This window comes from Bos indicus x Bos taurus, chromosome 19 (genome assembly GCF_003369695.1).
Source record: "Bos indicus x Bos taurus breed Angus x Brahman F1 hybrid chromosome 19, Bos_hybrid_MaternalHap_v2.0, whole genome shotgun sequence".
Classification (NCBI taxonomy): Eukaryota; Metazoa; Chordata; class Mammalia; order Artiodactyla; family Bovidae; genus Bos; species Bos indicus x Bos taurus.
Genome location: NC_040094.1, coordinates 13,543,945 through 13,557,166, shown reverse-complemented (window position 1 = coordinate 13,557,166; position 13,222 = coordinate 13,543,945). Strand labels below are relative to the sequence as shown.

At 35.8% G+C, this 13,222-nt stretch overlaps 1 protein-coding gene across 1 annotated transcript in view; it reads right to left on the bottom strand.

Moving 5' to 3' along the window:
* Positions 1 to 13,222, bottom strand: part of APPBP2 (amyloid beta precursor protein binding protein 2) — a 59,783-nt gene that overhangs the window by 6,709 nt on the left and 39,852 nt on the right. Inside the window, exons 6-12 of the mRNA XM_027519394.1 lie at positions 11,008 to 11,097; positions 8,605 to 8,672; positions 8,419 to 8,524; positions 7,426 to 7,550; positions 4,316 to 4,401; positions 2,509 to 2,699; positions 1,045 to 1,210 (exon numbers count right to left, since the gene is read on the bottom strand). Of these exons, the coding sequence (XP_027375195.1) occupies positions 1,045 to 1,210; positions 2,509 to 2,699; positions 4,316 to 4,401; positions 7,426 to 7,550; positions 8,419 to 8,524; positions 8,605 to 8,672; positions 11,008 to 11,097 (832 nt within the window). The remainder of the gene's footprint in view (positions 1 to 1,044; positions 1,211 to 2,508; positions 2,700 to 4,315; positions 4,402 to 7,425; positions 7,551 to 8,418; positions 8,525 to 8,604; positions 8,673 to 11,007; positions 11,098 to 13,222) is intronic.

Here is a 13,222-nt window from a genome sequence, read left to right as displayed (position 1 = left end):
ATAATCTATTATGGATAACGAGGAACCTTCACATACACGGATATATGATTTGAGGCAAAGGTAGCACAGCAGAGGGGAAAGACAGTGTTTTGAAAAAATGGTCCTGGTCAACCTGTATATCCATACAGAAGGGAAAAAGGAAGAGGGGAAGAAATTTGATCACTACCTCACAAATTTCCAGAAGATAATCTCCCAAAAGAGTATCTTTTGACTTTGGGGTAGAAAAATATTTCCAAAACACAATTTAAAAAGTGCCAACCATAAAATAAAAGAGCAATAATTACAATATTATATGTAATTAATATTACATTAAACTTTAAGAATGTTTGTTCTTTGAAAGGCACCGTTAAGAAACAAGCAGTAGAGGGACAGTTATCTGCAACACGTTTAACTAACAAAGGGCTTGTTACATCTAAAGTATATAAGGAACTTCCATAAACCAAGAAGAAAGTGACAGACAAATTCAATAAAAACATGGGAAGAGTTTTAACAGGCACAACATTAGATGATGACCACAGTACTTTATTTTGTGATTGGTCTGAACTGAAAACAATTCAAATATCAACTAATAGTAGAATGGATAAATAATGATATACTAATTCAATACAATATTACAAGGCACTGGAAATTAACAAGCAACAGGGATATGAACAACACTGATGTATTTTACAATTGATGTTCACCAAAAGAAACAAAGCATATAAAAAGATACATTGTATTTCATTTATATCAAGTTCTAAAACAGCTCAACTTTGTCTAATTTAAAATCAGGAGAAGGGTGAGGATGGGCTAGAGGTAGTGTTTATACAAATTTTTAAAATAACTATTTTTGCCTTTACTTGACACACTACTGTCATATTTCTTATTACTGGCTTCAATTATCGATAAATAATCTTTAGCAAAATGTTTTAGAAGACTTCTGAGTAGCTCCTGGAGATCCTGAGCAGCTCTAAACTCATTTAAGTCTTAATAATAACACTTCCCTATACAACATGTAAGACATGTTGATCTCTTATCAATTAAAACAATTTTAAAGTAACATACCAATTGCTATAGATCGCAAATAAAGTTTCTCAGCATTTTCATACTGATTCATGTCATAATTATATAAAGAAGCCAGATGTCCCACCGAAAGGGCTACTTCATAATCTTCTTGACCAAGAAGTTGTTCTTTAATCTGAATTGCTTTGATGTGCATTTCTTCAGCTTCCTGAAAAATAATCAAGCTGTATTAACCATTAGATTATACTTTTTACTATGTCAACAACTCTTATCCAATTAGTAACATTCTTCTAAATGCCAAAAACAGTTTATGGATGGCTAAGGTAATCTGATCAGAGAAGACACTACATTGTTCTAAAAGCTGCCTAACAGGAAGCATCACTGGCTTCGGGAAGCTATGCACATAAGCTGACGAAACACTGAAATACAGCAAAATGACAAGAGAAAACGTGTCCATGTAATAAAAAGCTATTAGAAGAAATTAATGTCAAAATATTCTAAAATGAAAACTTATTTCAATTTAACACACTTCAAAATTTAATTGAACTGTGTTAAGAAACTCTTTATTAATTTTTACATAGAAGTATATTTTATTATTTCGTTTTTTGGAGTTTTGACAATTTTTATCTCAATAAACAGGTTAACTGAGGAATGTGTAAACTGATTTTCAGATAAAAATGAATGTCTTAGATAGCAACTCTCTTTCCTTTCTTACTGTGACTCTATAAGAATTGATGCTTTTGAACTGTGGTGTTGCAGAAGACTCTTGAGAGTCCCTTGGACTGCAAGGAGATCCAACCAGTCCATCCGAAAGGAGATCAGTCCTGGGTGTTCACTAGAAGGACTGATGCTGAAGCTGAAACTCCAATACTTTGGCCACCTCATGCGAAGAGATGACTCACTGGAAAAGACCCTGATGCTGGGAGGGATTGGGGGCAGGAGGAGAAGGGGCCAACAGAGGATGAGATGGCTGGATGGCATCACCGACTCGATGGACATGAGTTTGAGTGAACTCTGGGAGTTGGTGATGGACAGGGAGGCCTGGCATGCTGCGATTCATGGGGTCACAAAGAGTCGGACATGACTGAGCGACTGAACGGAATCAACAGTAATAAGAATTTATAACCCAAAGTTCTAAAAGGAAACTAAATTCAGTATATTTTTACCACTACAATTATACAATACTTGCATTATCTTACATTTCTTGCACATCTAACTATGTGTCAGGCATTCTAAGTGTTCAATTTAAACTATTAGCTAAGAGCTATGTTTTAAGTCTGATATATATATTTTTCTATGGTTTGTATTTTTGAATCTTATTTATATTTTGACTGTTTTATACTAGCTATTTTCTCAATTCTTATGTGAAATAATGTGGAAGTATAATAAATGTATACTTTATAATTTAAGATTACTGAAGAAGCATTACTTAAGATTTATTATTCACATTGTACTTTATTACCTAAGATTACTTAGACAGAAAAATACAGTAAAATGTGCTCCTACCTTAAATTTTCTCATTGACTGATAAAGTCTTCCAAGGTTTCCATAGTGTTTTGCAGTCTGTACATTAAATTCTCCAAAAGCTTTTTTAGCTAGTTGGAGTGAAGACAGGTGCAAATCATGAGCTTCTTGAAGCAGCCTCTGTTCAGTTTCTTTATTATGACAGTCAATAGCAATCTCCTCTAAAATAAGTGCTGAATAAGAAGGCAACAAAATCAGTGCACTTTCAAACCATGTATCAAAGCTCATCAGAACATAAACTTTAGAATTGAATTTTATAAATGTTACTTGTATACACTTCTATATGTTTATCGTTTAGAACCATAAACCATATAACATACCAAAGAACTGGTAAAGATGAGCGTATTCCATTTTAATGAAAAAACAAAACAAAACACTTTTGGGGTCATTCTATTTTGCATAGTATAATGGATTTCAAATGTAAGAAAAACAACAGTATACAACAAATTATTTTGCAGAATTACTCTCTATTTTACCAGATCGGTTTGCTTTGCTGACATAAATTGTTTTTTAAGCAAACAGAAGAAAGACAAGAATGAAAAGGCAAATTTTTTTAAATTGTGAAACTGTGTCAAGGACTACCTAACCACTGTTGAAAACTGTGAAACCACATTTGCAAACTATATAACCTTTAACCAAATAGAAGTAAAAGAACTGGTTTCCTCCTAACTCACTTGACCAGTCAAATCAGATAAGAAGATAATTTAACTTCAAAGTCCTATTTGAGACCCTCAAACTCCATTTAAAGTCTTACAAATATATATTCTTTAACCGGGCAATTTTATTGCTAGGAAAATTGTTCATATGCACAAAAAGTAAGAGATTTAGCTCACTGTAGCATTTTTAAAGAACAAAAGGTTAAAAAAAATGTAGAGGTCCAATAAGACAGGTGCAGTTAAAAACATTAGAAAACTAGAAAAAACATCAGAAAAAAGGATATATACCTACACGTATTGAAATGAGAAAATGTTTGTACTACGTCGAGTGAACAAAGCAGATTACAGAACTAAAAAAAAATTATTCACTCATTTCAGTCTTCAAAGAAAGAAAAGCCTAAAAAAAATATTTGCCCACATGTTGATTCTGGATTGATGAGTTTCAAGTAACTTAATTTTTTCTCTTTTAATTCTTGACATCATGTATTACTTGCATGACTTCAAAAATGCAAACCTAAAGGAGAGGTAAAGCCTAGTTCCAGAATTAAGGTAAAAGTTCTTCATCATGCAAGGAATTACCACATGGGTGACCCAATCGTCAGCAAAATCAAAGGCCCTTGGTAAGTGACTGCAGAAGAGTTAAAAAGTAAAGAAGAAAGTGGTATGTGGTGCGAGCCTTGCAACACTAAAGGTAACCTGATATGAAACAGTTTCAGAGTCTTGCACAATAAAGGTGAAGGCGTGTGAAAACCCATCTGCAATGTCACGGTGATTCTTCAATCCTCCCCTCAAAAGAAAGGCATGAATGAATGAAAGGAAAGAGAAAAAGGAGGGAAGAGGCAAGTGGAAGGAAGGAAGAAAGAAGGGTACTCTAGCCTACTAACAATGTTGTATGAGAGAAGCAAACAACTTTTCATTATGAACCACTGGAAATTCTTAGAGACGTGGGCAAATATGTTAAATCAGTGATTGTCTGTTTTAGTAATATACAGTCTAATTCTGAGGAAATCAACAAATATTCCTATTTTAATCAATTTTAAAATGTCAGATAGTAGGCATCTATTATAACTGACAGCTAAAGAAGTCTTAAAATACATCTATCTATCTATAGGAGACTAGATTACAAAGGGTACCTTTCACCCTCTTTGAAGAAGCCAAAAGAAGATGATCTTCAGGTAGGATGTGGGTAATGATACCAATAGCTCTTTCTGCATGAAACCTGCAATACAGAAGATAAATTCTGGCATTTCTTTTATGTTACAAATAATTTAGGCATTAAAACCCCCATAATTTACAACATAATACTGGTAGAATCCCTAAAACTAGCTGTGGTAAAGGACAAGTTTCGCTGTAACATTCCAATCTTTTGTACACTGAGTTTTTTCCCTCCCTTAATTTATTTTTATTTGAAGGATAATTAAATGAACTTTTAAACACCCAGTGGATTCCCATCTATCTCCCTCATAACCAACTGTGAAATTACTATCATAGCCTACAAGGCTTAATACAATATGATCTTTCACTGGGCTACCTCTCTGACCACATCTACCATTATCAGAAGTAATTCCCTCTTTCCCTTCTAGCCACATAGGAATGGCAATTTTCTGAACATGTAAAGCAGTTCTAGCCCAGGATTCTTGCATTTGTTTTATTGTCTCTCTGGAATGGTTGTTCCCTGAATATCCACATGGTTTACCCTCAATGAAGTCTTTCCAGATCAGCCTATACAGAAGACCCTAAAAAAATCTACCATCACTCTCTAAACTCTTAGTTTATTTTATTCTTCTTCACAGCATATATTCTCATCTGACATGTTTGGTTATTGTTTCATGGCTCATCCTGTCAAACAGAAGGCAAGTTATTTGTCTATTTTATCTACCAGTTCCTTTCAAACAACTCTACACCTTCTATTCCCATCTTTCTTGGACTGCAAGGAGATCAAACCAGTCAATCCTCAAGGACATCAGTCCTGAATATCACTGGAAGGCCTGATGCTGAAGCTGAAACTCCAATACTGTGGCCACCTGATGTGGAGAACTGACTCATTGGAAAAGACCCCGATGCTGGGAAAGATTGAAGGCAGGAGGAGAAGGGGACGACAGAGGATAAGATGGTTGGATGACATCACCAACTCGATGGACAGGAGTTTGAGTAAACTCCAGGAGTTGGTGATGGACAGGGAGGCCTGGCATGCTGCAGTCCATGGGGTCGCAAAGAGTCGGACATGACTGAGCTACTGAACTGAAGCAATCATCAATTTTCTCAGATCTATCTTCCAATCTGCTGTCTCTTTAGTTGTATCTAATGCTATTTGTCTACTGAGTTTTAATGTCAATGACTATTTTCTAATTCTAGCTATTATAATTTGTTTTCATAATAAGTGTTTATTAACATAATTCATACCACAATTTAAAGTGTACAACAGAAGGTTTTTAGCATATTTCAGAGTTATGCACCTATCACTATTAATTTCAGAATATTTTCATCCCCCCCAAAAGAAACTTTGTGCCCATTAGCAGTCATTTCATTTTCCTCCAACTCCCCCAACTCTAGGCAACCACCAATTTACTTTCTGTTTCTACAGGCTTGCCTAGTCTAGACATTTCATGCAATGAAATTATATAATATGCGGTCCTCTGTGGCTGGCTTCTTTCACCTGCACAGTGTTTTAAAGATTCGTTCAAGCTGCAGCATGTATCGGTCATTTTATGTTACTGTGTATTTTTGGCTGCTCCAAGCGGCATGTAGGATATTAGTTCCCCAACCAGAAATAACTCATGCTCCCTGTGGTGCAAGTGTAGAGTCTTAACCACTGAACCGCCAGGGAAGTCCCATTTATTTGTATTATTGAAGTATACTTGATTTACTGTGTTGTGTAAGCTTTAGGTATATTGCAAAGTGACTCAGATATACATATAGTTCCCTCAGTTTATTTTTATATCTGCCTTTTTTCCTTAAGTTTCCCTCTAAAGCATTATTGATTCCTTCTTTTATATCAGTGTCAGCAATTTTTTTTTCCTGTACAGGGCCATACAGTAAACATCTCAAGATTATGTGGTACACACTCTGTCCCAACTATTCAACTCTGCTGTTGAAGCATAAAAGCAACCACACACAAAACAGGAGTGCATGAACACTGCCAGGTTCCAATTAACCTTTATTTTGCCTTCAGGCCATAGTTTGCCAACCCATTTATACCCTTAGTCATCTAAGAATCCTTACTTTATAGCATCAACCAAAACATTCTGTTAACTGATATTTTTAGTGTTCTAATCTTGTTCATCATGCCTTCTGACTCACTCACAGAGAAAACGTTCCCTTATTTAAAAACATTTTTTATGGTGAGTTCATCTTAGGTAGAGTTAGGTCTAAGGGAAGTCTGTATGGCTTGGACTGAAGGTTAATTATTACCAAGAGCTTTGTATTTTCTCCTTAAAAGCATCCTAAAAGAAATCAGCAGTCTCAAAGTACTTCTTAATGTTTTCCTCGGTTTGGGGTTTCCTGTATGCATGATGCCCAAATACAAGGGAGAAGTCTATAGCCTATAAATTCCCCCATGAGGCTCGTATTGTTCAACTGAGAGCTCAGCCTAAGATGGACAATCTTCCACGTCACCCCTCTTGCCAGTGGGCAGTTTTTTCCCTGGTCTACCCTTTCCCTGAGGGTGTAGCTTTGATCTTGGCTTCAGTTTTAAGTCACAGCCTCCTGTGGCCTAATGCCTTATCTCTTAAAACCAGGACTGGTATTCAACCAAGGTTACAGAAACTTCTAAGGCCTTCTAAGCCTTACCACCCCAGAACAGTTACACCATGGTTCATGCCTACCCTTTTGGGTTTTAGTCCATTATTGGCCATTGGGGATTTCCTCTCTCTCTTACAAGCTCAGTTATGCATTAAAAAAGATGACTGTCATTCAGTATTTCTGCATGTTATGATCAAGTTTGTACACCACTGTATTAGTCAAGGAAAAATTACTGAAGGAGATACTTAAAAAAAAGACATTTTATATGATGATATAAAAGTCTCAATGTCAAACCACATACGCTCTAAATGAATGGCTTATAAATTGGGATGACTTTAAATGACTTAAAGAACATTTTAGGGATCTTGTTAAAGTTCCAGGAGGACAACTTTAATCCATTAATTTATACATGAAATAGTACTGTGTTAGGGAAAAAGCAAAGCAAAACAAAACAAAATAGCAATAGCATTTAATTCCTCATGAAAAGGAAAGTAGAACTTACAGTGCATTGTCAAATTTCCCAGAGCTATACTGGTGAACATAAGAGGAATACGCCAAGTCTTCATGAGCTGTTGCTACGTGAATATTTTTGCCACCAAACACTGACTGCCGAATGTCAAGGGCTGCCTGAAAGAGTCAAGAAAATAACTGATAATACTGTGAATGCTTAGAAAACACTACCTAGTTAAATTAAGCAGTCTAGTGACCTAAATATATATTTTATATACTCAACCCCATCAGTTTTGGAAAAAAGTTCTGCTGTAGTTAGAGCACATGTATGCTTAGTGGCTTCAGCCGTGTCCGACTCTCTGCGACCCCATGGACCATGGCCTGCTAGGCTCCTCTGTCCATGGGATTCTCCAGGCAAGAATATTGGAGTGGGTTGCCATTTCCTTCTCCAAATTTAGGTCACAACAGAACATAAAAGTCACTCACGGCTTGATTTTCTGAAGAGTAAGTCTGAATTAAAAGGCAATGGCTTACTAATAAAAGTCATTCACATGTCTTAGGAATTACATTAGTGTTTTTTCTCTATATCCTTTTCAGAAATAAACTATAAAATCAGGGATACCTTGTCCAGAGTGATGGCATAACAAATCATGTACCTAAGATTGACTAAGGCCTAAAATAACTGTTATCTACCCTTCTTGCTACTACAAAGGCACTATAATGATTTGTGCTAAAGTAACAACAAAGACATCATCTGGGTAAATGAAAAAATTGAAAACTACTAAATACTGACCCACAACTCCAAACTTTTTCCCTAGATGAGCCTCTTTAATTCCTAAAACAGTAAGTCTTAAGAAGTTTTACTTCTTTAATTCCTAAAGAAGTTAAGTTTTACTTCTGTTATTATTTAGTAAAATAATGGTGTGCCATATATGAGAAGGGGCTCCGAAAAAGTTATTTTTTGAGAGTAGTTTATACACCATAAACAAATTATAGGTCAGCAAGTCAATTTAGGTTGAAAGAAAAAGTGTAACTATTAACATACCTGATAAATTGCAACAGACTGACAGATATTATCTACATTGAGTAAGTAGAACCCATAATCTAGCAGTGTATCAGAATATTTTGGGTGTTTGGATCCAAAATGATCCCTATAAAAAGATACAAAACTATTAGGATATAAAGTAGAGAGAGACAATTTTAAATGGTATTTTTAATAACAATCACGTACCGTGCCAAATACACTGCATGTTTAATTAACTGCTCTGCTTTCTTAAATTCACGTTTTACAACACAAGCCTAAAGATGAAATGAAAAATTGTTAAATAACTCACAAACAGTTAATGAATGTGTTAAAACAAATACGATTTATATATTCAAACTACAATGGTTAAAAAGAAAAAAACATCTTCAAACATAAATAGAATGGATCTATTTGTAATTTCTTTCCTTCCAAGTATTTGAAAATTCCATTATAAACAGATGTGTATATATCCTGAGTAATTATAAAACTTAAAATTTTCAGTCATGCCCAGAACTAAACTGTTATAACAAAGGTATCTTAAAAAGCTCATATATTCCCATTCTTACATGTTATTAAAATAGTGGGGGGGGGAGGGGGTTTGCCTGTATATTTTTGAGATTAATTCTTTGTCAGTTGCTTCATTTGCTATTATTTTCTCCCATTCTGAAGGCTGTCTTTTCACCTTGCTTATAGTTTCCTTTGTTGTACAAAAGCTTTTAAGTTTAATTAAGTCCCATTTGTTTATTTTTGGTTTTATTTCCATTACTCTGGGAGGTGGGTCATAGAGGATCCTGCTATGATTTACATCAGAGAGTGTTTTGCCTATGTTTTCCTCTAGGAGCTCTATACTTTCTGTTCTTACATTTAGATCTTTAATCCACTTTGAGTTTATTTTTGTGTGTGGTATTAGGACGTGTTCTAGTTTCATTCTTTTACAAGTGGTCGACCAGTTTTCCCAGGACCACTTGTTAAAGAGATTGTCTTTTCTCCATTGTATATTCTTGCCTCGTTTGTCAAAGATAAGGTGTCCATAGGCGTGTGGATTTATCTCTGGGCTTTCTATTTTGTTCCACTGATCTATATTTCTGTCTTTGTGCCAGTACCATACTGTCTTGATGACTAGCTCTGTAGTCTAGGGGAAAAAAAAAAAAAAAACTAAATGAAATACATTGCTTAGCTCTACTAAGCAATGTCCTGGGTGTTTTACATGCTCTGCTTCATTTAATGAAAGGAAAACTCTACAAGTAAGGTCTCTTCAAAATTCCCATTTTAAAGAGAATGAAACTGAGGCACAGAGACATTAATGAAGTTAATAGTATTTCAAAGAGGTGCTTTTTGGTGAGCGTATTTATCTATACGTAGAAAACTTCATGGGAAAGGGCATTTTCCATCTAGATTGTTGGGGAACAAACCTGCTTTCAATTCTATCTATTAAAAAATTAAATGTTATTTACATCTAAAAATAAATAAATAAAATAAAATAGTGGGGGGTGGGGTGGGGGGAGAGGGTTCACCATTATTTCCTAAAGTACTTATTTATATCCCAGTAGCTTAAAACTATCTGGAAGTTTTCCATCTAATAATCTTTAAATGTACAGAATTCCAAGTATCCTATTACTTCTTAAAATGTTCTGATTCATGGGAAAGTCAGTAGACTTTAAGTATCATTTAAATACAGAAATATAAATCTTGCACATAAATTAAGCTGTTTTTATACTAAATGCATATTCAATGTTTTAAATTAAAAAACATATTACTGTCTCTTCTAGCTCTAATGATTACCTGAATATTTATGCTATTTACTTGCTCTAAAATGACTTAATAAATTTTACAGAAATCTTAAGACTCTTCTAAATCTGTCATTTTAGAAAAATTCCTCTAACTGAAATTTCCGTAAGTAAAACCAGCCAAAGTGGAATATTCAAAATGGAAAAGCTCTGGGAAATACTATATCTGAAAATTATATCAATGCTTTAAAGCTTCAGTTTACTAAAGCAGCAATTTAAAAATATTACTAAATGATTTCAAAGACTTAATTCATTCTGTTTTTTTTACCCAGTAAGAAGAAACACCATGTAAGTATTGCCTATCAGGTCAAGAACAGAAAGCTATCACACTGTGAGACTGCAATACTGTGACTGAAAGGTTTAATACTAGGATATCCTTTAGCAGAAAAGTGACCGAAGCCCATACAATCATGGCATAAGGAATTCAGGTTGCTGTAAAGGTTTAAGAAGAAGCCAGATTCCTGAAACTGAGCAGAAAAATTTAGAAAATAGATGTTGGTATCCATGAGTATGCAACACTTAATTTTTTAAATAGCAGGTGGTGGCTGTTGCTGTTCAGTCACTCAGTTGTGTCTGATTCTTTGCGACCCCATGGACTACAGCCCACCAGGCTCGTCTGTCCCTGGGATTCTCCAGGCAAGAATACTGGAGTGAGCTGCCATTTCTTTCTTCAAAAGATCTTCCCAGATCAGGGATTAAATCTGTGTCTCCTGCACTGGCAGGCAGAGCCACCAGGGAAGCCCCCAAACAGTAGGTTAATTAACACAAATTTGAAGCTTATTAAACTCTATAATCCATTTAATAATTTTAACATTATATTTACCTTAGAAGCTTGTCTTAAAACATCCACCACGACTTTGACTGGTAAGCTTGTTGTGATTTCTTTCATTGCCTCAATGCACCATTTGTATGCCTAAAAAAATTTACAGAAGAGCAAACCCTGTGATGTATCAAATTGACAGTATTCAATGAAATGCTTAAGAATTTTTCCTGCAAGCTTTCAAGTACCTGAATAAGGAAGACACACAAAATATGTACACTTAAAATTTCCTCTCAGAGGCTGAGTTTTCTTTAAAGTATGCTTGTTACATTTTTCTTTGGATATGTGACACATATTCAGGACATCAGAAGCATGTTCTTTCTGTCCCAGAGCCTCTGCACATACCATTTCCTCTGCCTTACGATACATCCCCCTCCTTCCTCCAACCCCCTAAACCACCTAAGCTGTCCTTCAGGTTTCAGCTCCGGACAAGGTTTCCTGTACTTTCCTCCCCCTACTGTAACACTTCTTTGTGATATTGTTCTACTACAATCGCTTGTGTAGTTGGGTGCTCACTTTGTGCTAGCTATTGTTCTAAGCATTTTATGTGCAGTGATACAGTTAACCAACACAACACCTCTTTGAGACAGTGTCACACAATGTGCTAGGGCCTAGGTATCTAGTAGGGGACAAAAATAGAATGTCGTTCATCCCCTAGTGCTTAGTAGGGTGGAGGGTGGGGAAGCAAAATGAATTATTCTGGATAGTAAGAACTGCTTCAAGGAAACAAAAAGTATTACAAAAGGATCATAAAAATGTGGGGAAAACCACCTGAAAATTAGAAAGTAAACATTTGTTTTCTTCTATAAGCTTCCATCTCTTTCATTCCACCTAAAAGATGTTAACTCTTCAGAAGCAATTTTGATGCAAAAACAAAACAGGAAAAAATAAGCAAAAATGATTTGGGTTAAAAAAACACCTGGTTTGTAAGATACTAAATAAGCTGATTTTGCCCCAGTAAGAATGTAAAATCTGTGGTAAATTGTAATACTGCTTTTAAAATATTTACTGCCCCTCTTTGAGGAAAGATACGGAGAAGGCAGTGGCACCCCACTCCAGTACTCTTGCCTGGAAAATCCCATGGACGGAGGAGCCTGGTAGGCTGCAGTCCATGGGGTCGCTAAGAGTCGGACACAACTGAGCGCCTTCACTTTCACTTTTCACTTTCATGCATTGGAGAAGGAAATGGCAACCCACTCCAGTGTTCTTGCCTGGAGAGTCCCAGGGACCGGGGAGCCTGGTGGGCTGCCATCTATGGGGTCGCATGGAGTAGGGCATGACTGGAGCGACTTGGCAGCAGCAGCAGCAGCAGCTTGAGGAAAGATAAACTTCCCTTTCACATTAAGATTTCCTTTGGCCAAAATATTAATTAAAATATAAGCAGAGTTCATGTGAAATGTGCCATTTCTAGGAGAAAGCTTCAAGAACCAGTAATTCCTTCCCCATACTGTTTTTGCCTTTGCTCCAATGCTGGTAAAGTTCTAGACAGAGGCCGCTCCACAACATGTGGGTTTTGATCAACGTGTAGATATGATGTGAAGCAGAGCCACAGACAGACCAAGACATGAAGCAACATGAGCAAGGAATCAACTGGTGTTATTCCAAGTCAGTGCTGTTTGGAGGTTGGTATTATCTTGGTATATCCTAGACTATATGGACTCAGAGCAGAATATGGTGATAATGCATCAAACTATATCCTCAAGATTTGTGTACTTTTCTGTAGGTATCAATGACAAATTTATAAACTATCAAAATTACACGAGAAACATCTCTAGACTTAAATGTTCCTCATGAATGTGCAGCGAATTCCAAAGATCATGAATAAAATATAGTATGTTGCTGTTGGTTGCTAAGTCGTGAATGATTCTTTTGCAGCCGCATGGATTGTAGCCCATTACGTTCCTCTGTTTATGGTGTTTTCCAGGCAAGAATACTGGGGTAGGTTGCCATTTCCTTCTCCAGTATAACACCCCCCAATTCAAATGTTCAGAAAGAAAAAAACTGTCACTTAAACAGTAACTGCTGGTAAATAAAGTGGAAACTGGTGAATAAAAGATATTTCTGTTCCACTGAATACACTGTTGAGTCTGGACAGAAGAAGATGGGCCTGGAGCTGAGTACAGGAGTAAAAAATGGCAAGACATGATTTACTTTACAGAACAGAAAGAAGGATGCAGGGGAGTATGAGAAACAGAGATGAAAAGAAACAATGAAAGAG